Here is a 25,670-nt window from a genome sequence, read left to right as displayed (position 1 = left end):
TTATAGTTGTGTGTTTATGTTCCTTTCCATACAACATTTGAAGTGCATGAACCACTAAAATGTTATTCGGCATGCAGCCCCTCAAGAAAATAACATGTCAAACAAGGATACACCATTTTAATTTGTTTTAGAGGTTTGTTTAGGCAGAAATAGTGAATGTCATTGTCTTAGCGAAAATCTTCTGATTCAAAAGACCATTTAGTTGCGTTGACTGAAGAAATGACTGGAAATACGAAAAAGGCGTCACATAATATTCATTATAATATGAAGGGTATAAGACACCAGATACTGTCCATGTACAACCAAGAAGAGTTAAGAGTTTAGTTCTAGAATTAAGTCACTCTGGTCTTGTGTTCTGGAATTTATACCACAGGAGAATATCAGACATTCATACCATTTGGTTTTGGGACATCAATCAACACATACAGCAGTCATCACTGTAGAAATACCCATGTAGTTCCCTGAAACAAAATCCTTCGATCATTCTCCAATCTTTTGGCAAAGATGACAAGGGTGTCCTTTCTTAAAAAGGGGAAAAGAGAAATAGGAAAAAGGGAATGGACAGATGGTAGTTGATCATCTTTGATCTTGTGAGGGACCATGAAACCACTTGATGTGTAGAGGAATACTGGAAACAGGTGATGACGGTAGGGCTCCTGATATTACATTCCCATTCGAATGCTTTGAATGATCTGGAAGATTGCTGAAACAAAATATCAGAGGACTCTATTAAGCATTCGATAAGTTTGGGGGGGGGGGGGGGGGGGGGGGGGTGTAAATAGGGCCCTCAATCACATTACAGAACTGAGGTTTATGTACTCTTGATTTACTGATTAATTTATCCCACTTGTGGAAGGGAAATAAACATTTGTGATAGTATGACGCTGCAAAAACAAGCCCATCTTATCTTTAGATTGAGCATTTTAATACAGAGGCTATTACTGCTTCTATCAAATAGCACAGGGGGACTGATTAGATTGTGATGAATCTGAAAAATGTATTGTGCTCCCATTCGCAGTAACCTACTAGCTATTGTGTTACTGTACAGCATACAGGCATGCAGAGGCCAAATTGAGCTCTGTACGCATCGCCATGCGCCTCCCAAATTGTGTAACAATGCGGAAGGCTCCGTATAGCTCCACATTGAGATGATTCGTTGACGATAGGTCCTGTTTGAACACAAACTCACTTCCTTGACAAAAGCTCTGCCTGCGATATACCGCGAAGAGCAAGAAGTATGAATGCCCAGACTTCTGCAGAGGCCGTATCACCATAAATGCTGCACGGCCAATGCAGACGTCAGATTGACCATGCAGCGCCTTTTCATATCCAAGGATCTTATTTTATTTTCAGATGTAGACTGGCTCTGGCAGCCAAAACCTCCATCTAAACGTTAATCAATTCTCAATTGCAATACGGTTCTAGAAACATGAAGCCCTTTCATATCACATAAAAATAATTTCACAAATGCAAATTATACACTTAATGTACATTATGTTATCCAGATTTATCGTAGTTACAGCCAACAGTATTTTCAGTGACAACATGTTTCTGGTGGCCTTCTTCCATTACACACAGGTATTTGAAGCATGCTTTATAGCTAATTAGCACAGGTGGTCGCCGTTGTCTTCCGCAAACACGCACTGTAACATGGAGAATGGAGGTGTGGTTGCTAGAAGATACTGACCCTACCGTTACACTCGTTTACAGTGAGCTGCACTGAGGTCGGGAACGCAATTAAAAAATTGTATTTGTCACATGTCCCGAATACAACAGGTATAATAATCCTTACAGTGAAATGCTTACTTACAAGCCCTTAACCAACAATGCAGTTCAGAAAAAATAAAGTGTTAAGAAAGTATTTACTAAATAAACTGAAGTAAACAATAAATACAAATTAAAATGAAAAAAAGAAATAGAAAAATAATTCAATAGCAACAATAAAATGAGAGTAACAAGGCTATATACAGGGGGTACCGGTCTAGAGCCAATTTGTGGGGGCACAGGTTAGTCGAGGTAATATGTACATGTAGGCAGAGGTAAAGTGACTATGCATAGATAATAAACAGAGAGTAGCAGCAGTGTAACAAAAAAAAAAAAAAAGGGGGGGGGGTGAATGCAAATAATCTGGGTAGCCATTTGATTAGCTGTTCAGGAGTCTTATGGCTTGGGGGTAGAAGCTGTTAAGAAACCTTTTGGACCAAGACTTGGCGCTCCAGTACCGCTTGCCGTGCGATAGCAGGGAGAACAGTCTTTGACTAGGGTGGCTGGAGTCTTTGACAATTTTTAGGGCCTTCCTCTGACACCGCCTGGTATAGAGGTCCTGGATGGCAGAAAGCTTGGCCTCAGTGATGTACTGGGGCATACGCACTACCCTCTGTAGTGCCTTGTGGTCGGAGGTCGAGCAGTTGCCATACCAACTAGTGGTGCAACCAGTCAGAATGCTCTCGATGGTGCAGCTGTAGAACTTTGAGGATCTGAGGACCCATGCCAAATTTGATCAGTCTCCTGAGGGGAAATAGGCGTCATCGTGCCCTCTTCACAACTGTCTTGGTGTGTTGATAGTTTGTTGGTGACGAGAGCTTCAAGTTCCTTGGTCCACAACATGCTACACTACAGCCCTGTCGATGAGAATGGGGGTGTGCTCAGCCCTCCTTTTCCTGTAGTCCACAATCATCTCCTTTGCCTTGATCATATTGAGGCACCACACGGCCAGGTCTCTGACCTCCTCCCTATAGGCCGTCTCATCGTTGTCGGTGAACAGGACTACCACTTTTGTGTCGTCTGCAAACTTAATGATGGTGTTGGAGTCATGCTTAGCCATGCAGTTATGAGTGAACAGGGAGTACCATGTCCCGTTGGTAGGATAGTCTTGATCGGAGCTCATCCAGTTTATTAACCAATGATTGCAAGTTGGCTAATAGGACTGATGGTAGAGGCGGATTACCCACTCGGTGTCGGATTCTTACAAGGCACCCTGACCTACAACCCATATATCTCTGTCTCTTCTTAATGTGAATGACGGGGATTTGGAACTTTGCCTCCGACTCGTCAAATAAAAAAAATCTTTGTCCAGTACGAGGAGAATGCCTCCCTGTTCTGATATCCAGAAGCTATTTCGGTCATACGAGACAGTGACAGAAATATAATATACAAAATAAGTTACAAATAATGTCAAAAAAACACTAAATAGCACAATTGGTTAGGAGCCTGTAAAACGGCAGCCATCTCCTCCGGCACCGTCAATTATTACTATTAACCATGACTGCAATCTGACCTCAGTTCAGCTCAGTGTAAATAAGCGTAATGGTAGGGTCGGTATCTTCTGGCAAGGCCGTGTGGGAACACTAACCAAAACCCTATAAAAAGATGTGTAGTAAATTATTAGATATATTTTTTTTTTAATTATTTCTTGCTGATATGTTTACAAAACTGTACCACAAGCCATGCATGTTCATGTTTAGACCTAGCCCTTGATCATGACTCTCAGTTCTGGAATGATGAAGGAGTCTTCTGTATGGGGGAGTTTTGTTAAGAGCCAAGACTCTCAGTCTGAACATTAAGACGAAACGCTCGTGTTAAGGTTTTGGAAGCATGAGGACCTTTTCTTTCATATCAGCTATTTTTTCTCTCCAAAAAACAAAACTTGATATACACGTTGTGTAGGGCTAGTATTCTCACAAAGCCATATCTCCATGTTACAGCGGGTGTTTACGGAAGACAAAGGGACCACCTGTGCTAATGAGTTATCTATAGCATGCTCTGAACACCTGTGTGTAAAGGATGAAGGCCGCCAGAAACATGTTGTCACTGAAAAATACTGTCGGCTGCAACTGTGATAAAGGTGGTTTAAAACAGTGTTGTGTAATTTAGCATTTGTGAAATTATTTTGATGTGATATGAAAGTAAAGGCTTTATGTTTCTATAACCATATCGCAATTGAGAATCGATTCAAGTTTAAGAGTACCGTATGTCTTTTTTGACTGCTATAGCCAGTCTACCTCAGAAAAATAGCACAAGGTCCTTGGACCTGAAGGAGTAACGGTAAGCTCATTGAGTGTACATATTGGGCTAGTTCAGACCAATCAGAAGAAGTTGTTCATCAATAGGGGCTAAAGGTAGTTATAGCGTCTATGAATAGGGTACTCTTAACCTGAATCACGTAATATTAGCCGCTCTAACACAAATTGGTTTATTATGAGACTTTGGCCTCGAGAAATGTAAAATGTTCTAAAACATGGGGGAATAAACCAATCATTTATAACATGTGTTTGTATATATCATTGGAAAAGAAACATTCGTGTACACTGTACATATATGCATTTACCTGATCCGCAGACGACAAAGATGAATAACGCCAGAAGCCATGGTCCCACTGCCACCTTGTCATCACCTGGATTTCTCTGCAGAAATAGATCAGAAACCAACATCAAGATGCATCAAAATGTTAAAGTAAACTTTTAGATATTTTGAAACCATTCAAACAAGTAGCTTGGCTATTATTTCAAGCAAAATAGAAATGCATCTAGAAGACTTCACTGACTATTGATTGATTGTATCTCAAAACTTGCCGTGGATTTGGCCACATTGCCTCTCAGCGTGATGTTTTTGCTGTGTTTCTCGTTGGCCGTGCGTATTCTCTGTTTTGCCACCATTGTTTAAGCTTATTGTAGCCTTTTAGCGATCGATTACTTATGAAGTTGTAGCTGTCAAATGTATACAGTAGGCTAATTTCCAGAGCTCGGTCGCCGTTTAGTGATGAGTGAATGCTGGAGTTCGGGCGTAATGGACTTGACTCATTTTAGACCATTCCATTGGTCCTTCAGTGAAATCTGCATCCACCGGGCAGCGTGTCTAGAGTTTGGCTACGTACACACAATGTAGACCACTCCCACACAGGAAGGGCAATTCCTTGGTCTTGTCATTCCACAAATCGTCTTTCGTTTCATAGAAAGAATGGCTAAAAGCGATTCATTTTGTAATTTTTTTTATCGATCAACATGTATTTGTTAGTAAACAACATTCAATGCAGGAGTGAATTTATTATGGCAAAACATGTGATTAGTCACACATTTTCTGATGATGTGGCCAACGTTCCAATGACACGCCCCTTCTTTCTTGAGACTGGCATTTCCTTTTGCAGATTATTCTCTTTCCGGTACATCATGGCTCCCCCCACACCTCTCTTAGCAGGTGGGTTATTTCATTGAAGAGTAAATTCTTTATTTGTTGTTTACGTATTGTTTTAGATGTTAACCTGGGTTGTAGAATATACGCCACGGCCACTCTGAACTGTCAAGTGTTTTGGAATGTTGAATCATTTCCTTACTTTCGATTGTGACCTGCTCTTGTCAGAGTAATGTTACAAGCTTGCCAAATGTTTTCTAAACATTTTGCCAGATGCTGTAGCATGCTGTAGTATTATATCTTGCAAGCCCAGTTCCGTTCAAATCAGATTTACCTCCTGATGATAATGTAGCTAATTCTTTCATCTTACATAGCTATTACATCAGTGATTTTAGACTAACTGCTGCTGTTATTGTGATCACAGTCCGGGGATCTGACGGGACAGTGCTGCTCCGTGGACCACCAAACTGCGAGAAGAATGCAGATTTTCAAAGGTCATTCCCGTTCTATCAGACGTAACATAATGTTACATTGTTAGACAAATCAATCACTGTGCATGTGTTGCAAATGCAATTTTATTTATTAAACCTTTCATTTTCAGGGACCCTCGGCAAAGTAGATATGTTGCTTTCAGCAAGGATGGGACATTGTTTGCATGGTGCAATGGAGAGAAGTAAGAAAAGCTACATCATAACACTAAATCTGCATCCCAAATGGCACACGATTTCCTATATAGTACACCAGTTTTGCCCCGAGCCCAATGTATCAGTACACAGAAGTAGTATAAAACCCTTGCATGCTGTAGTGTGAGTGACATTAGTCATGTAGACTACTTCTTAAGTCATTGGAATCTTTTGCATGCATTGAGACTCTGGTCCGATCACAGTAGTTGTCATGCCCATGTTTTGTTTGTCAGGGTCACTGTTGTGAAGGTTGCAGATGGCTCACAAGTCAGGTCATTTGACCTTCCAAAGACTGCAATGTTGGAGTTCTCTCCGCTGAACACTGTACTGGCTACATGGCAGGTGTATAGCAGTAAGTTTACATAACTACATTGAAATGCAATACAAATTCTAACACGGTTTGATTAGATGATGAAAATGGAAAGCACTGACTATTGATATTGTGCTCCTTAGCCTTTTTCTGGAATCTATTAATGACTAAAGGGCTCGACACACTACGCAAATGGAGCGACGGAGCATCACTTTCTACGTACAGTAGTTCTATGTACTTTCGTTTCACTGAATTTTTGTCCAGCGGAATTTTTTTAACAGACCGTATGTCACTCTGTTTGCGTAGTGTGTAGAACCCTTAAGCGGGCACACAAGTAGGGAGTCTAAATGTATTATGTTTTAAACTAGATATAATTTAAATGTCATGTCCATTTATGGTTTGTGGTTGGTTGTGCTGCACTAGCACTCATCTTTACAATAGGTAATGTAATGGTATTTTCCCTTTCTCTTGTCAGAGACACAAGAAAACCCACAGGGAGATGCCAACTTGCAGCTGTGGGATTTGCAAACTGGGACCTGCCTCAAGGCTCTCTACCATAAGAAGGTACAGGGATGGTGAGTTTGCACGGTTTTCTATTATTGTGTGTTTGTCCATCTGAGGAAATACAGAGGATTAGCAAGCAGCATAACACCCTGCTTGCCTCTGAAGCTAAGTAGGGTCGGTCCTGTTCGGTCCCTGGATGGGAAATCAGATGCTGCTGGAAGTGGTGTTGAAGGTCCAGTAGGGGGCACTCTTCCCTCTGGTCTAAGGAGATTCCAATGCCCCGGGACAGTGAAGGGAACATTGCCCTGCGTAAGGTGCCGTCTTTCAGATGGGCCATTCGAACGGATGTCCTGACTCTCTGTGGTCACTAAAGATCCCATGGCACCTATCATAAAAGTAGGGGTGTTAACCGTGGTGTCTTGGTTAAAATCCCAATCTGGCCCCTTTCAATCATCCTCAGCTTCCAATTGGCTCATTCATCCCCTTTCCTTCCCCCTGTAACTCTTCCCCAGGTCATTGCTGTAAAAGAGAATATGTTCTCAGTCAACTTACCTGGTAAAATAAGGGTAAATAACTAAATGAGTATGTGTTGCCCATCACAATATGACTGAATTAGAACCTGGGTCTCCTGTGTGGCCGCTAAGCTAAATCCTAGGCCCAAGTCTTGGACAAGGTTATCAAATCAAATTTTATTGGTCACATACACAGCAGATGTTAATGCAAGTGTAGCGAAATGCTTGTGCTTCTAGTTCCAACAATGCAGTAATATCTAACAAAATCCCCAGAACTGCCTTATACACACAAATGTAAAGGTATGAATAAGAATATGTACATATGGATGAGCGATGGCCGTGCGGCATAGACAAGATTCAGTAGATGGTATAGAATACAGTATATACATATGAGATGAGTATTGTAGGATATGTAGACATTATTAAAGTGTCGTTATTTAAAGTGACTAGTGATACCTTTTATTAAATCCATTTATTAAAGTGGCCAGAGATTTGAGTCTATATGTTGGCAGCAGCCACTCTGTTAGTGATGGCCTTGAGATAGACTGAAAAACAGGTTCTCTCTGTCCCGGCTTTGATGCACCTGTACTGACCTCGCCTTCTGGACGATAGCAGGGTGAACAGGCAGTGGCTCGGGTGGTTGTTGTCCTTGATGATCTTTCTGGCCTTCCTGTGACATTGGGTGCTGTAGGTGTTCTGGGGGGGCAGGTAGTTTGCCCCTGGTGATGCGTTGTGCAGACCGCACTACCCTCTGGAGAGCCTTACGGTTGTGGGCGGAGCAGTTGCCGTACCAAGCGGTGATACATTCTGAAAGGATGCTCTCGATTGTGCATCTGTAAAAGGATGCCAAATTTCTTCAGCCTCCTGACGTTGAAGAGGTGCTGTTGCGCCTTCTTCACCACGCTGTCTGTGTGGCTGGACCATTTCAGTTTGTCCATGATGTGTACGCCGAGGAACTTAGAACTTTCCACCTTCTCCACTACTGTCCCATTGATGTGGATGGGGGGATGCTTCCACTGCTGTTTCCTGAAGTCCACAACCTCATCCTTTGTTTTGTTGACATTGAGTGAGAGGTTATTTTCCTGACACCACATTCCGAGGGCCCTAACCTCTTCCCTGTAGGCCGTCTCGTCGTTGTTGGTAATCAAGCCTACCACTGTAGTGTCGTCTGCAAACTTTATGATTGAGTTGGAGGTCACGCAGTCATGGGTGAACAGGGAGTACAGGAGAGGGTTGAGAATGCACCCTTGTGTGGACCCAGTGTTGAGGTTCAACGGGGTGGAGATGTTGTTTCCTACCCTCACCACCTGGGGGCGGCCCGTCAGAAAGTCCAGGACCCAATTGTACAGGGCGTGGTCGAGGCCCAGGGTTTCAAGCTTAATGACAAGTTTGGAGGGTACTATGGTGTTAAATGCTGAGGTTTAGTCAATAAACAGCATTCTTACGTTGGTATTCCTCTTGTCCAGATAGGGCAGGGCAGTGTGATTGCGACGTCTGTGGACCTATTGGGGCGGTAAGCAAATTGGAGTGGGTCTAGGGTATCAGGTAGGGTGGAGGTGATATGATTCTTGACTAGTCTCTCAAAGCACTTCATGATGACAGAAGTGAGTGCTACGGGGCAATAGTAATTTAGTTCAGTTACCTTAGCTTTCTTGGGAACAGGAACAAAGGTGGCCATCTTGAAGCATGTGGGCACAGCAGACTTGGATAGGGATTGATTGAATATGTACGTAAACACACCAGCCAGCTGGTCTGCGCATGCTCTGAAGACGCGGCTAGGGATGCTGTCTGGGCCGGCAGCCTTGCGAGGGTTAACGCGTTCAAATGTTTCACTCACGTTGGCCACGGTGAAGGAGAGCCCACAGGCTTTGGTAGCGGCCCGTGTCAGTGACACTGTATTGTCCTCAAAGCGAGCAAAGAAGTTGTTTAATTTGTCTGGGAGCAAGATATTGATGTCCGTGATGGGGCTGGTTTTCTTTTTGTAATCCGTGATTGACTGTAGACCCTGCCACATACGTCTCGTGTTTGAGCTGTTGAATTGCAACTCTACTTTGTCTCTATACTGACGCTTCGCTTGTTTGATTGTCTTGCGGAGGGAATAGCTACACTGTTTGTATTCGGTCATGTTTCCAGTCGCCTTGCCATGATTAACCTCTTACATCTAGACGTTCCGCTAGCGGAACACCTGCTCTAATATCCAATGATAGGCGTGGCGCGAATTACAAATTCCTCAAAAATACAAAAACTTCAATTTTTCAAACATATGACTATTTCACAGCATTTTAAAGATAAGACTCTCCTTTATCTAACCACACTGTCCGATTTCAAAAAGGCTTTACAACGAAAGCAAAACATTAGATTATGTCAGCAGAGTACCAAGCCAGAAATAATCAGACACCCATTTTTCAAGCTAGCATATAATGTCACAAAAACCCAGAAGACAGCTAAATGCAGCACTAACCTTTGATGATCTTAATCAGATGACAACCCTAGGACATTATGTTATACAATACATGCATGTTTTGTTCAATCAAGTTCGTATTTATATCAAAAACCAGCTTTTTACATTAGCATGTGACGTTCAGAACTAGCATACCCCCCGCAAACTTCCGGCGAATTCACAAAGAATTTACTAAATTACTCACGATAAACGTTCACAAAAAGCATAACAATTATTTTAAGAATTATAGATACAGACCTCTATGCACTCGATATGTCCGATTTTAAAATAGCTTTTTGGTGAAAGCACATTTTGCAATATTCTAAGTACATAGCCCAGCCATCACGGGCTAGCTATTTAGACACCCGGCAAGTTTAGCACTCACCAATATCAGGTTTACTATTATAAAAGTTTGATTACCTTTTGTTGTCTTCGTCAGAATGCACTCCCAGGACTGCTACTTCAATAACAAATGTTGGTTTGGTCCAAAATAATCCATCGTTATATCCGAATAGCGGCGTTTTGTTCGTGCGTCCCAGACACTATCTGAAATGGTAAATCAGGGTCGTGCGCATGGCGCAATTCGTGACAAAAAAAATCTAAATGTTCCATTACCGTACTTCGAAGCATGTCAACCGCTGTTTAAAATCCATTTTTATGCCATTTTTCTCGTAAAAAAGCGATAATATTCCGACCGGGAATCTCCTTTTAGCTAAACAGAGGAAAGTAAACAAAGCTTTCGGTCGACGCGGGCACGAGCCTGAGTCTCACAGTACTGTAACCAGCCACTACCCAAACGCGCTACTTTTTTTCAGCCAGAGCCTGCAAAGCCACGATTCAGCTTTTTACCGCCTTCTGAGACCCTTTGGCAGCCGTAGGAAGTGTCACGGGACAGCTAAGATCCTCACTCTTCAATAAACAGAGACAAGAAGAACGACACCTTGTCAGACAGGCCACTTCCTGCCTGAAACCTTGTCAGGTTTTTGCCTGCCAAATGAGTTCTGTTATACTCACAGACACCATTCAAACAGTTTTAGAAACTTTAGGGTGTTTTCTATCCATATGTAATGGATAGAAAAGTATATGCATATTCTAGTTACTGGGTAGGAGTGGTAACCAGATTAAATCGGGTACGTTTTTTATCCAGCCGTGAAAATACTGCCCCCTAGCCATAACAGGTTGAAAGCGGTGGTTCGCGCTTTCAGTTCTACGCGAATGCTGGAATCAATCAACGGTTTCTGGTTAGGGAAGGTTTCAATAGTCACAGTGGGTACAACATCACCAATGCACTTGCTATTAAACTCGCTCACAGAGTCAGCATGTTGTTGTCTGAGGCTACCCGGAACATATCCCAGTCCACGTGATCGAAGCAATCTTGAAGCGTGGAATCCGATTGGTCAGATCAGCACTGGATAGAACTGAGCATGGGCGTTTCCTGTTTTATTTTCTGTCTATAGGCTGGGAGCAACAAAATGGAGTCATGGTCTGGTTTGCCAAAGGGAGGGCGGGGGAGGGCTTTGAATGTATCGCGGAAGTTAGAGTAGCAATGATCCAGAATGTTACCAGCTCGTGTCGTGCATTCCATATGCTGACAGAATTTAGAAAGCCTTGTTCTCAGATTAGCTTTGTTAAAATCCCCAGATATAATAAATGCAACCTCAGGATATATGGTTTCCAGTTTACATAGAGTCCAGTGAAGTCCTTTCAGGGCCGTCGAGGTATCTGCTTGGGGGGGATATACGGCTGTGACTATAATCGAAGAGAATTCTCTTGGTAGATAATACAATCGGCATTTGATTGTAAGGAATTCTAGGTCAGGTGAACAAAAGGACTTGAGTTCCTGTTCTTATGATTACACCACGAGCCGTTAATCATAAGGCATACACCCCTGCCCTTCTTCTTACCAAAGAGATGTTTGTTTGCCGGCGCGATAAGTGAAGAAACCAGGTGGCTGTACCGACTGACAACATCCCAAGTGAGCCATGTTTCCATGAAACAGAGAATGTTACAATCTCTGTCTCTCTGGAAGGCAACTCGTGCCCTAATTTCGTCCACCTTGTTATCTAGAGATTGGACATTGGCAAGTAATATGCTCGGAAGCAGTGGATGGTGTGCTCGCCTTCTAAGTCTGACCAGTAGGACGCTCCGTCTGCCTCTCCTGCGGCGACCGCGTTGTTATGGGTTGGCCTCTGGGATAAGATCCCATGTCCAGGGTGGAGGTCCAAACAAAGGATCTGCTTCGGGAAAGTCGTGTTCCTGGTCGTAATGTTGGTAAGTTGACGTCGCTTTTATATCCAGTAGTTCTTCACGGCTGTATGTAATACAGTGAGGGGAAAAAGTATTTGATCCCCTGCTGATTTTGTACATTTGCCCACTGACAAAGAAATGATCAGTCTAATTTTAATGGTAGGTTTATTTGAACAGTGAGAGACAGAATAACAACAACAAAATCCAGAAAAACGCATGTCAAAAATGTTATAAAATGATTTGCATTTTAATGAGGGAAATAAGTATTTGACCCCCTCTGCAAAACATGACTTAGTACTTGGTGGCAAAACCCTTAATGGCAATCACAGAGGTCAGATGTTTCTTGTAGTTAGCCACCAGGTTTGCACACGTCTCAGGAGGGATTTTGTCCCACTCCTCTTTGCAGATTTTCTCCAAGTCATTAAGGTTTCGAGGCAGACGTTTGGCAACTCGAACCTTCAGCTCCCTCCACAGATTTTCTATGGGATTAAGGTCTGGAGACTGGCTAGGCCACTCCAGGACCTTAATGTGCTTCTTCTTGAGCCACTCCTTTGTTGCCTTGGCTGTGTGTTTTGGGTCATTGTCATGCTGGAATAACCATCCATGACCCATTTTCAATGCCCTGGCTGAGGGAAGGAGGTTCTCACCCAAGATTTGACGGTACATGGCCCCGTCCATAGTCCCTTTGATGCTGTGAAGTTGTCCTGTCCCCTTAGCAGAAAAACACCCCCAAAGCATAATGTTTCCACCTCCATGTTTGACGGTGGGGATGGTGTACTTGGGGTCATAGGCAGCATTCCTCCTCCTCCAAACACGGCAAGTTGAGTTGATGCCAAAGAGCTCCATTGTGGTCTCATCTGACCACAACACTTTCACCCAGTTGTCCTCTGAATCATTCAGATGTTCATTGGCAAACTTCAGACGGGCATGTACAGTGGGGCAAAAAAGTATTTAGTCAGCCACCAATTGTGCAAGTTCTCCCACTTAAAAAGATGAGAGAGGCCTGTAATTTTCATCATAGGCACACCTCAACTATGACGTACGAAATGAGAAAAGAATCCAGAAAATCACATTGTAGGATTTTTAAGTAATTTATTTGCAAATTATGGTGGAAAATAAGTATTTGGTCACCTACAAACAAGCAAGATTTCTGGCTCTCACAGACCTGTAACTTCTTCTTTAAGAGGCTCCTCTGTCCTCCACTCGTTACCTGTATTAATGGCACCTGTTTGAACTTATCAGTATAAAAGACACCTGTCCACAACCTCACAGTCACACTCCAAACTCCACTATGGCCAAGACCAAAGAGCTGTCAAAGGACACCAGAAACAAAATTGTAGACCTGCACCAGGCTGGGAAGACTGAATCTGCAATAGGTAAGCAGCTTGGTTTGAAGAAATCAACTGTGGGAGCAATTATTAGGAAATGGAAGACATACAAGACCACTGATAATCTCCCTCGATCTGGGGCTCCACGCAAGATCTCACCCCGTGGGGTCAAAATGATCACAAGAACGGTGAGCAAAAATCCCAGAACCACACGGGGGGACCTAGTGAATGACCTGCAGAGAGCTGGGACCAAAGTAACAAAGCCTACCATCAGTAACACACTACGCCGCCAGGGACTCAAATCCTGCAGTGCCAGACGTGTCCCCCTGCTTAAGCCAGTACATGTCCAGGCCCGTCTGAAGTTTGCTAGAGAGCATTTGGATGATCCAGAAGAGGATTGGGAGAATGTCATATGGTCAGATGAAACCAAAATAGAACTTTTTGGTAAAAACTCAACTCGTCGTGTTTGGAGGACAAAGAATGCTGAGTTGCATCCAAAGAACACCATACCTACTGTGAAGCATGGGGGTGGAAACATCATGCTTTGGGGCTGTTTTTCTGCAAAGGGACCAGGACGACTGATCCGTGTAAAGGAAAGAATGAATGGGGCCATGTATCGTGAGATTTTGAGTGAAAACCTCCTTCCATCAGCAAGGGCATTGAAGATGAAACGTGGCTGGGTCTTTCAGCATGACAATGATCCCAAACACACCGCCCGGGCAACAAAGGAGTGGCTTCGTAAGAAGCATTTCAAGGTCCTGGAGTGGCCTAGCCAGTCTCCAGATCTCAACCCCATAGAAAATCTTTGGAGGGAGTTGAAAGTCCGTGTTGCCCAGCGACAGCCCCAAAACATCACTGCTCTAGAGGAGATCTGCATGGAGGATTGGGCCAAAATACCAGCAACAGTGTGTGAAAACCTTGTGAAGACTTACAGAAAACGTTTGACCTGTGTCATTGCCAACAAAGGGTATATAACAAAGTATTGAGATAAACTTTTGTTATTGACCAAAATACTTATTTTCCACCATAATTTGCAAATAAATTAATAAAAAATCCTACAATGTGGTTTTCTGGATTTTTTTTTCTTCTCATTTTGTCTGTCATAGTTGAAGTGTACCTATGATGAAAATTACAGGCCTCATCTTTTTAAGTGGGAGAACTTGCACAACTGGTGGCTGACTAAATACTTTTTTGCCCCACTGTATATGTGCTTTCTTGAGCAGGGGGACCTTGCGGGCGCTGCAGGATTTCAGTCCTTCATGGCGTAGTGTGTTACCACTTGTTTTCTTGGTGGCTATGTTCCCAGCTGCCTTGAGATCATTGGCAAGATCCTCCAGTGTAGTTCTGGGCTGATTCCTCACCGTTCTCATGATCATTGCAACTCCACGAGGTGAGATCTTGCATGGAGCCCCAGGCCGGAGGGAGATTAACAGTTCTTTTGTGTTTCTTCCATTTGCGATTAATCGCACCAACTGTTGTCACCTTCTCACCAAGCTGCTTGGCAATGGTCTTGTAGCCCATTCCAGCCTTGTGTAGGTCTACAATCTTGTCCCTGACATCCTTGGAGAGCTCTTTGGTCTTGGCCATGGTGGAGAGTTTGGAATCTGATTGATTTATTGCTTCTGTGGACAGGTGTCTTTTATACAGGTAACAAATTGAGATTAGGAGCACTCCCTTTAAGAGTGTGCTCCTAATCTCAGCTCGTTACCTGTATAAAAGACACCTGGGAGCCAGAAATCTTTCTGATTGAGAGGGGGTCAAATACTTATTTCCCACATTAAAATGCAAATCAATTCATAACATTTTTGACATGTGTTTTTCTGGATTTTCTTGTTGTTATTCTGTCTCTCACTGTTCAAATAAACCGACCATTAAAATTATAGACTGATCATTTCTGTCAGTGGGCAAACGTACAAAATCAGCAGGGGATCAAATACTTTTTTCCCCTCACTGTAACACTTGAGATTTTCTGGGCTATCAATGTAAGAAATAATACATTTAAAAAAATATACACTGCTCAAAAAAATAAAAGGAACACTTAAACAACACAATGTAACTCCAAGTCAATCACACTTCTGTGAAATCAAACTGTTCACTTAGGAAGCAACACTGATTGACAATAAATTTCACATGCTATTGTGCAAATGGAATAGACAACAGGTGGAAATTATAGGCAATTAGCAAGACACCCCCAATAAAGGAGTGGTTCTGCAGGTGGGGACCACAGACCATTTCTCACGTCCTATGCTTCCTGGCTGATGTTTTGGTCACTTTTGAATGCTGGCGGCGCTTTCACTCTAGTGGTAGCATGAGACGGAGTCTACAACCCACACAAGTGGCTCAGGTAGTGCAGCTCATCCAGGATGGCACATCAACGCGAGCTGTGACAAGAAGGTTTGCTGTGTCTGTCAGCGTAGTGTCCAGAGCATGGAGGCGCTACCAGGAGACAGGCCAGTACATCAGGAGACGTGGAGGAGGCCGTCGGAGGGCAACAACCCAGCAGCAGGACCGCTACCTCCGCCTTAGTGCAAGGAGGAGCAGGAGGAGCACTGCCAGAGCCCTGCAAAATGACCTCCAGCAGGCCACAAATGTGCATGTGTCTGCTCAAACTGTCAGAAACAGACTCCATGAGGGTGGTATGAGGGCCCGACGTCCACAGGTGGGGGTTGTGCTTACAGCCCAACACCGTGCAGGACGTTTGGCATTTGCCAGAAAACACCAAGATTGGCAAATTTGCCACTGGCGCCCTGTGCTCTTCACAGATGAAAGCAGGTTCACACTGAGCACGTGACAAACGTGACAGAGTCTGGAGACGCTGTGGAGAACGTTCTGCTGCCTGCAACATCCTCCAGCATGACCAGTTTGGCGGTGGGTCAGTCATGGTGTGGGGTGGCATTTCTTTGGGGGGCCGCACAGCCCTCCATGTGCTCGCCAGAGGTAGCCTGACTGCCATTAGGTACCGAGATGAGATCCTCAGCCCCTTGTGAGACCATATGCTGGTGTGGTTGGCCCTGGGTTACTCCTAATGCAAGACAATGCTAGACCTCATGTGGCTGGAGTGTGTCAGCAGTTCCTGCAAGAGGAAGGCATTGATGCAATGGACTGGCCCGCCCGTTCCCCAGACCTGAATCCAATTGAGCACATCTGGGACATCATGTCTCGCTCCATCCACCAATGCCATGTTGCACCACAGACTGTCCAGGAGTTGGTGGATGCTTTAGTCCAGGTCTGGGAGGAGATCACTCAGGAGACCATCCGCCACCTCATCAGGAGCATGCCCAGGCATTGTAGGGAGGTTATAAAGGCACGTGGAGGCCTCACACACTACTGAGCCTCATTTTGACTTGTTTTAAGGACATTACATCAAAGTTGGATCAGCCTGTAGTGTGGTTTTCCACTTTAATTTTGAGTGTGACTCCAAATCCAGACCTCCATGGGTTGATAAATTGGATTTCCATTGATTATTTTTGTGTGATTTTGTTGTCAGCACATTCAACTATGTAAAGAAAAAAGTATTTAATAAGATTATTTCATTCATTCAGATCTAGGATGTTATTTTAGTGTTCCCTTTATTTTTTTGAGCAGTATATATTACTGCGTAGTTTCCTAAAGACCTGAAGTGAGGCGACCATCTCTGTCGGCGCCATGATGACACAATTGTTCCCTGTGTGTGTGTCCAGGAGTTGTTCCCTATGTGTGTCCAAGAGTTGTTCCCTAGATTACTGATCATGTGAGTGTGATTCAATGAACCATCTCTGTTACACAGATGATGCACTTGGGAAGGCTAGATAATGTCTGCCACCACTTTATCATTATCACCCCTCACTGCTTTGAATAGAAACTGAAAATTATGATAGTTTTTAGTTATATGTTTGCATCATGACCTTTATTTTCTGAACAGATTGTTTTTGTCTTGTCAATGTGTACAGGTGTCCAAGCTGGTCAGATGATGAGAAGATTGCAGTCAGGAGTGTTAACAATGAACTTCATTTTTTTGAGAACAACGATTTTAGTAAGTATCTTTCTTGTCCACATAGATTTTATTTATTGAAAGTTTATTCAACCAGGAATTCCCATTGAGGTCAAGAGATCTCCTTAACAATGGATAAATAGCCATGATGTCAGCTCCATACTGATGTGACACACAGAACCAAGCATTTATTGAGAGCACTAGGTAGCGCTTGTGCACTTTCTATAATAAAAGTAACAATGTTTGTATTAGTTAATTTTCTCTTTTTCCAGACACCATTGCCAATAAGCTTCACTTGCAGAAGGTGTCCGAGTTTGTGCTGTCCCCGGGAAGTCAGCCTAGTAAGGTATACCTCGGTTTTATCTTGTTTCCTGCCGATAAACTTAACAATTCATATATCTATTTGGTTAGCTGACTGTAGAAGAGGGTATTGACATTTGCCACTGTGTTTCTGCTGAAGGTGGCTGTTTATGTCCCTGGGAGCAAAGGTGCCCCCTCGTTTGTCCGGCTATACCGGTACCCCAACTTTGGTGGCCCGACCTGTGCTCTGGCCAACAAGAGTTTCTTTAAGGCTGACAGGGTGACCATGCTGTGGAACAAAAAAGGTTGGTCAATGTTTATAATAGAATTATGTTAAGTAAATGTTATGGAGAATGTGTGGTTTGCGTTATCCTAATAGTTTGTTGTTGTAGAAGATGAATGCCATGACGGCTTTATTATATATTTTTTCAATCAGCCACTGCGGTTCTGGTGCAGGCCAACATAGAGGTGGATAAAACGGGGGCCTCATACTATGGAGAACAGACTTTACACTACTTGGCCACCAATGGAGAGACTTCTGCCGTGCAGCTACGCGAGTCTGCATAATTTTTATATAGTGTGTTTTTACTCCACTTTACTTATTTGTACGTCTGAAGGCAAAGATATGTAAAATACCAGTGGAGCTACACTGGCGCGATGGTCATTCAGTATGTTTTTTATCTGTAACACGGAACCCAAACCGGCTGCGCGCGTGCGCCATCATGCATAAATGTATTTTGTCCCCCCACACTAAACGCGATCACGACACGCAGGTTAAAATATCATAACAAACTCTGAACCAATTACATTAATTTGGGGGCAGGTCAAAAAGCATTAAACCTTTTATGGCAATTTAGCTAGCTAGCTTGCACTTGCTAGCTAATTTGTCCTGTTTAGCTAGCTTGCTGTTGCTAGCTAATTTGTCCTGCGATATAAACATTGAGTTGTTATTTTACCTGACATGCACAAGGTCCTCTACTTCGCCAATTAATCCACACACAAAACGGTCAACCGAATTGTTTCTAGTCATCTCTCCTCCTTCCAGGCTTTTTCTTCTCTTGACTTTATATTGCGATTGGCAACTTTCATAAATTAGGTGCATTACCGCCACTGACCTCGTTCGTCTTTCAGTCACCCACGTGGGTATACCTACGTGCCATCTCATTGGTTATCTGCTTCTATAAACCAATGAGGAGATGGGAGAGGCAGGACTTGCAGCGTGATCTGCGTCACAAATAAAACTGACTTCTATTATAGCCCTTGGCAACGCAGATGCTCGTTGGCGCGCGTGAGCAGTGTGGGTGCAATAATTTAATAATATAGATTTCTACATTTATTTTGCAATGCACGCGTCGCGAGCGGTGTAGTCAGCCTGTTACACTGGACTTATAGCTTTTGCCGGCGTGTGCGCGAGCCACATTATCAAGTGTTCTCGAGCGTGAGAAGCGCGTCATTCTTAAAAAAATATAACCAGAGCACAATTGTACACTGAGCAGCTCGAGCATCTCCTGGAGCCTCGCTGCTTACACCCAGGATTAATTTTAGATGATGCTCTGTGGTTCATAAACATATAGTATCTATCTGTGTTGTGAACAGAGAAGAACGGGCCCATCTACGATGTGGCATGGAGCCCAAGCTCCGCAGAGTTCTGCGTGGTCTATGGCTTCATGCCCGCCAAGGCTACTGTCTACAACCTGAAGTGCGACCCTGTCTTCGACTTCGGCACAGGCCCCCGCAATGCCGTCTACTACAGCCCCCAGGGCCACATCCTGGTCTTGGCCGGCTTCGGGAACCTGCGGGGCCAGATGGAGGTGTGGGATGTCAAGAAGTGGAAGCAGGTGTCCAAGCCCCAGGCGCCCGACTCCACCCACTTCGCCTGGTGCCCGGATGGTGAACACGTCGACCTGTGCCCCCCGGCTACGTGTCAGCAACGGCTACAAGATCTGGCACTACACCGGCACAGTTCTGTACAAGCAGGACACGCCGACGGGCACAGAGCTCTGGGAGACTGTGTGGCAGCCCTTCCCAGACGGGATGTTCCCTGAGAGGCCGGTGAAGTACCAGGCAGCACCCAGCGAGCTGGGCAGCACAGAAGCCAAGCCAGCTCAGGCCTACCGCCCTCCTGCCCTACGGAATAAACCGGTCACAGCCAGCTCCAAACTAGTGAGTAGAGGAGGGCCAGGGGTCAGGTTTTGGTTGTTTTCAGTAGGCATTCAATTGTAAAACAAAAATGAGCATTTTAAAGGGATAGTTCCTCAAATTCCAATTAGCATATTTCTTGTTTCATGTCCAAATCATATTTTAAGTAACTTTATTGAAGTCCACAATCGATTTTAGACACTTTGGGAGGATTTGGACATAAAATGCTAATATTAGTGATACCAAGCATTGGTTTTGTGCTGTAAATGCTGAAAAGTTAGCATTTGGAGACAGTGACCAGGCAAACCAAAGCATGGATTGCTGTCTTACCTTATCCATAGACTGATTACAGAGTAAGCAAACCAATATAGAATTTGGGTGAACTATCCTTTTAAAGGGCCAAATAAAGTTGTATTGTATTAAATCCACCCCTGATGAGGAAGACCTAATAGTGATGAAAAAGGTCCGTAAATATCCACTCTTTTTTTCTGTCAGCATGAAGAGGAGCCTCCACAGAACATGAGGCCTGGCGCCACCGGGGACAAGCAGCTGTCCAAGACGGCTCTGAAGAACCAGAAAAAACGAGAGGCAAAGAAAGCAGCCAAACAGGTAAAGATGCTTTGCATGATCTTCTCCTAATGTGCTGGAATGTATGACTGAAGTGGAGAATTGCTCTTGTCTAAGTTATCAGATGGGGGGAGTGGAAGGTGGTTAGGTAAGCGATCAAGTTGTGTGTGATTTTTGTGACGTTTTAAAGCCTTCTAGGGTTGAACAAGTTGTGTTTTCTGCTTGTGTAGGAGATAAACCCAGATGCCCTTGAGCCCCAGTCAGATCCCTCTCCAGCCAGCAGCGCTCAGCCTGAACTCTCCTGTGGCGACCCAGAGACTGACAAGAAGATCAAGAACGTAAAGAAGGTGAAAAAATATGGTCACTGTTTAATAGTCAGTAGTAACTGTATCAGTTGGTGACTGAAGTACCTGTTAGTAAGCTGTTTGTGTTTCTTCCAAATTTACCTTACAGTATTTTTACAGATTCAATATGCGTCTTTGGGGAAGCAGGTTTTACTTCATAATGTAATTGACCTTTTAATTTTCACTGCAATGAAAAGGATTTATCACAAGCATACTGTCGACAAATGAGTCTTGAGTAAGTTTCACGTCAAGTGTTGCCCTTGGTGTTGAGAATGGCTTAGCTGTACATTAATTCTGTTCAATGCAAACTGACCCCTAGAAACTGAAAGCAATCGACGAGCTGAAAGCGCTGCAAGCAACTGGGAAAAGCATTCAAAAGAACCAGGTATTATTCTGGCAAACTACTGTCACGCACACGTTCAATAAATATCCAGTTTATACATTTGTATATTCAACTTGAAAATAGAGAATTGTTGCTAAAATGTGTTATTTTTGTCCCTTGTCGTTTCTCTTTTAGCTTGAAAAGATGGAAAAGGAGGCTCAACTCATGAAAGAGCTTGAGGATCTTCAACTAGTAGTATAAAAGAAAATATTTAATTTGTTCATGAAAACACAACATCCTTGCCATATGATCAAGAGCACACCCAAAGCTATCTATAATGGACACCCCCTCAATCTACACACAATACCCCATAATGACAAAGCAAAAACAGGTTTGACATTTTTGTAAATGTATAAAAAAAATAAAACCACATTTACATAAGTACTCAGACCCTTTACTCAGTTCTTTGTTGAAGCACTTTTGGCAGCGACTACAGCCTCGAGTCTTCTTGGGTATGACGCTACAAGCTTGGCACACCTGTATTTTGGGAGTTTCTTCCGTTCTTCTCTGCAAATACTCTCAAGCTCTGTCAGGTTAGATGGGGAGCGTCTGCACTGCTATTTTCAGGTCTCTCCAGAGATGTTCGATTGGGTTCAAGTCTGGGCTCTGGCTGGGCCACTCAACTCCTACATTGTGTTGCTTAGGGTTGTTGTCCTGTTGGAAGGTGAACCTTCGCCCCCAGTCTGATGTCCTGAGCGCTCTGGAGCAGGTTTTTATCAGGGATCTCTTTGCTCAGTTCATCTTTCCCTCGATCCTGACTAATCTCCCAATCCCTGACGCTGAAAAACATCCCCACAGCATGATGCTGCCACCACCATGCTTCACCGTAGGGATGGTATTGGCCAGGTGATGAGCAGTGCCTGGTTTCCTCCAGATGTGATGCTTGGCATTCAGGCCAAAGAGTCTTGGTTTCATCAGATCAGAGAATCTAGTTTCTCATGGTCTGAGAGTCCTTTAGGTGCCTTTTGGCAAACTGTCATGTTCCTTTTACTGTGGCCACTCTACAATAAAGGCCTGATTGGTAGAGTGCTGCAGAGATGGTTGTCCTTCTGGAAGATTCTCGCATCCCCACAGAGGAACTCTGGATCTCTATCAAAGTGAACATCGGGTTCTTGGTCACCTCCCTGACCAAGGCCCTTCTCCCCCGATTGCTCAGTTTGGCCGGGCGGCCAGCTCTAGGAAGAGTCTTGGTGGTTCCAAACTTCTTCCATTTAAGAATGATAGAGGCCACAGTGTTCTTGGACATTCAATGCTGCAGACATTTTTTGGTACACTTCCCCAGATCTGTGCTTTGACACAATCCTGTCTTGGAGTGCTACAGACAATTCCTTCGACCTCATTGACTTTACCACAGGTGGACTCCAATCAAGTTCTAGAAACATCAAGGATGATTCATGGAAACAGAATGCACCTGAGCTCAAATTCGAGTCATAGCAACGGGTCTGAATACTCATGCAAATAAGCTATTTGTTTTATTTTGATAAATTTGCTAAAATTAAAAAAATCTGTTTTCTCTTTGTCATTATGGGGTATTGTATGTAGATTGAGGGGGGAATTTTAGAATGAGGCTGTAACATAACAATGTGTAAACTGAAGGGGTCTGATTACTTTCCGAATGCACTGTATGTACAGGTTATTAAATCCATTGATGATACCTAATAAACACTTAAAGGTGTCAACAGCTAGAAATTGTTGGTTTTTACTTTAAGTTGAATGAACTCGTTTCAGTTCATTGAGATGTAAAAATACATTTTATTAAATGTATTCCCGCCAAAACAGTTATTCTTCATGGTTCCAATAAAAGGTTGCAAATTTCATTAATCGTCACCAAAAAAATTGGAGAATAGTTTGTGCGATATCACTTGATTGGCAATGCTTTTGACCCAATTCAATCACGGTTCTTCCTTGCCATTGGCTACCACACAACACACCGGTGATATTGTTCCCACCCACAAGGAAATGCCAGAGCTCTCCCACACTTTCACTGCACATCACGCATGCTCAATATTTTAGGGATGTTTGTGTGTTTGACTGTCGTGTCATTTCTCTTGATTCTACTGTTCCAAATAGCTGCTTCAACCCAAGGAGTCATTCGATTATTGTGCTTTTCAGCATGTGCCAATACGCATCCAGATCAGAACTCATGTGGACACCACCCGGTGTATGCGACAGTTCAGTGCATGAACATTTAATTCAAAATCGACCTCAAAAGTATCCCATGGGCGGGTATGTCACAGTCCGATGGATTCGCCAAAGACAAGGAAAACTGTCCAAAGATGATACGAGTGAAGAAAGCATGGCGAACAGCCGCCAGGTCATCGGATTAAACTTCTGTGGGTCCACGCCTCTGATGTTGCGTGTGGACGACTTGAATGCAGCCCGTGAACTAGGCATCATAGGGACCCTGGTGGGCGTCTCTGGCCCGACAACCTAGGCAGAACACCCAGTTTCTTCCCCCTCAAGCCCTACACGCTCAGTTTGGTTTAATTGATCCTTACAGAATCCCGAGGTGAATCCAGAGCAAGTGGAGCAGTACCATGTGGGACTCGAGAATAGCTTTGAGTGCCTTGGAGGACAGGAAGACGACATTGCTGAGAGTTATAACTGAGAAACATAATGGTGTTGGGGCCCATTACTCACATCAGATGACTAGTAGTAGCCCGAATACAGGCATTTGTACGGGACATGGCCATTCACAAGTGTCCTGGCACTGACGGCCAGGACACTTATATATAATAATAATTGATCAAATTTGATTGAGCTCAGCTCAGTGCATGATTCTAGTATTTTGCAGGTGGCTTTTTTTTGTCCGATCTTGCCAACTTGGGAAGCCCATCATTCTCTACAAAACAGAACCTATGGTCACGTGTCAGTCTTTCTATGAATCTCTTCTCTATCCCCTTTCTCTCAGGTGACCCCCTCTGTTTCCACGACCATTTCATGGCTGTATGCGTCTCCATGGACGACTCGATGCCCCTGTGTGATGTTCTGACCATTGCCAGTCGAGGGTCCAACGTGAAGAGACAGCCCTGCTGTGTTCATCAGGGGAAAGCCAGGATGATGACAGGGAGGAGGGGGTGTACACATCACAACAGTGGAGTGGAATGGTGTAGCACCACAGTGGCTAGACTATAGGTGGAAGCAATATGGCAACATCTCATCTAGCCAGAGGCTACATGTCACAACAGTGAAGTGGAATGTTGTAGGCAGCACCACAGTAGGACACCATATATGGTGATATCTTTCACTGAGCCAGAAGTTATAATAATGCTTATATCTTTCAAATTCATTCTTCAGCACAACAGGATTGCCAAGGGTTTAAATGGAAACGTTAGACCTCTCTGTAACTACCCCCCTCTAAGTAAATGAACTAACCAGTCACTGGAGTTCTGCAGCTGCAGAACATAATGAAATATTGTTAAACATTAATAAACATGATCTATAGGAGTACCCCTGTATGATGAGTCATTGTTATCAAAGCACTTGTGAATGCAACAAGGAAAATATGTGCCTCATCCCTTCCAGCACATGGATCATTTTATAACCCAATAAAACAATTGTGCTAAATTATACAATTAAACAGATGTTTTGAAAACAGTCCATGTGAAATCTTTGAAAGCTGACCAGGACCTGTACAGTGTTATATTTCCACTTGAAACATTAGAGTTTTTTGTTTTATACTGAACAAAAGTATAAACGCAACATGTAACAATTTCTAAGATTTTACTGAGTTACAGTTCATATGAGGATATCAGTCAATTGAAATGAAATCATTAGGCCCTAATCTATGGACTAAACATGACTGGGAATAGAGATATGCATCTGTTGGTCAAAGGAACCTTTTAAAAAAAAATGGATCTCAGGATCTCACAGTATTTCTGTGCATTCAAATTGCCATCGTTGTCCATAGCTTATGCTTGCCCATACCAAAACCCGACCGCCGCCATGGGGTACTCTGTTCACAACGTTGACATCAGCCAACCGCTCGCCCACAGGACGCCTTACACGTGGTCTGCGGTTGTGAGGCTGGTTGGACGTACTGCCAAATTCCTTAAAAACGGCTTATGGTAAAGAAATGAGCATTCAATTCTCCGGCAACAGCTCTGGTGGACATTCCTGCAGTCAGTATGTCAATTGCACGCTCCCTCAAAACTTGAGACATCTGTGGCATTGTGTTGTGTGACAAAGCTGCGCATTTTTGAGTGGGCTTTGACTGTCCCCAGCACAAGGTGCACTTGTGTAATGATCATGCTGTTTAATCTGCTTCCTGATATGCCACACCTGTCAGGTGGATGGATTATCTTGGCAAAGGAGAAATGCTCACTAACAGGAATGTGTGCACAAAATTTGAGAGAAAGAAGCCTTTTTGTGTATGGATCTTTTATTTCAGATCATGAAACATGGGACCAACACTTTACATGTTGCGTTTATATTTCTTGTTCAGTGTAGTTCAACAATTTTCTTGAGGAGATGTAATCAGTTTTATTAGTCATACCTAGTTGAATTACCATGGTTAAAAGGACATTAGGTCATAGTCCAAAATCTAAGTTTGTCTGTTTTCAGAGTTCAAAAGTGTTCTTCTGTTGAGATAAGTCCACGTCACAGGCCATCTGTTTTGTAGCTGCAGCCACGTCCCACAATCCAAAATTAATGGATTAGAATAGCACCACATTCTTTTTTATGCTTATATTTTCATTCATTTTGGGTTGAGCGGCAATGGGCATACAGCTACAGTGCATTCAGAAAGTATTCAGACCCCTTGACTTTTTCCACATTTTGTTATGTTATAGCCTTATTCTAAAATGGATTAAATTGTA

At 43.5% G+C, this 25,670-nt stretch overlaps 1 protein-coding gene and 1 pseudogene across 2 annotated transcripts; one reads left to right on the top strand and one right to left on the bottom strand.

Annotated features, from left to right (window-relative positions):
* Positions 1–100: 100 nt before the first annotated feature.
* LOC106612411 (stress-associated endoplasmic reticulum protein 1) lies at positions 101–4,969 on the bottom strand. The gene is made up of 3 exons (XM_014213515.2): positions 4,572–4,969; positions 4,328–4,403; positions 101–703 (listed from the first exon to the last, which is right to left on the bottom strand). The coding sequence occupies exons 1-3, from the start codon at positions 4,653–4,655 to the stop codon at positions 663–665; spliced, it is 201 nt and encodes a 66-aa protein (XP_014068990.1). The 5' UTR covers positions 4,656–4,969; the 3' UTR covers positions 101–662.
* Positions 4,970–24,450, top strand: LOC106612409 (eukaryotic translation initiation factor 2A-like; annotated as a pseudogene). Its single transcript, XR_014378849.1, has 14 exons — positions 4,970–5,193; positions 5,552–5,621; positions 5,729–5,800; positions 6,044–6,162; positions 6,596–6,695; positions 17,081–17,163; positions 17,394–17,467; positions 17,582–17,726; positions 19,018–19,584; positions 20,056–20,169; positions 20,358–20,474; positions 20,791–20,856; positions 20,989–21,048; positions 23,765–24,450. The product of XR_014378849.1 is annotated as a eukaryotic translation initiation factor 2A-like (transcript).
* The last annotated feature ends 1,220 nt before the right edge of the window (positions 24,451–25,670 follow it).

Source organism: Salmo salar, chromosome 09, assembly GCF_965601325.2.
Source record: "Salmo salar chromosome 09, fSalSal1, whole genome shotgun sequence".
NCBI classification, from domain to species: domain Eukaryota; kingdom Metazoa; phylum Chordata; class Actinopteri; order Salmoniformes; family Salmonidae; genus Salmo; species Salmo salar.
Note: the sequence above shows the minus strand (reverse complement) of the source record. Positions and strands in the feature narration are given on the sequence as shown.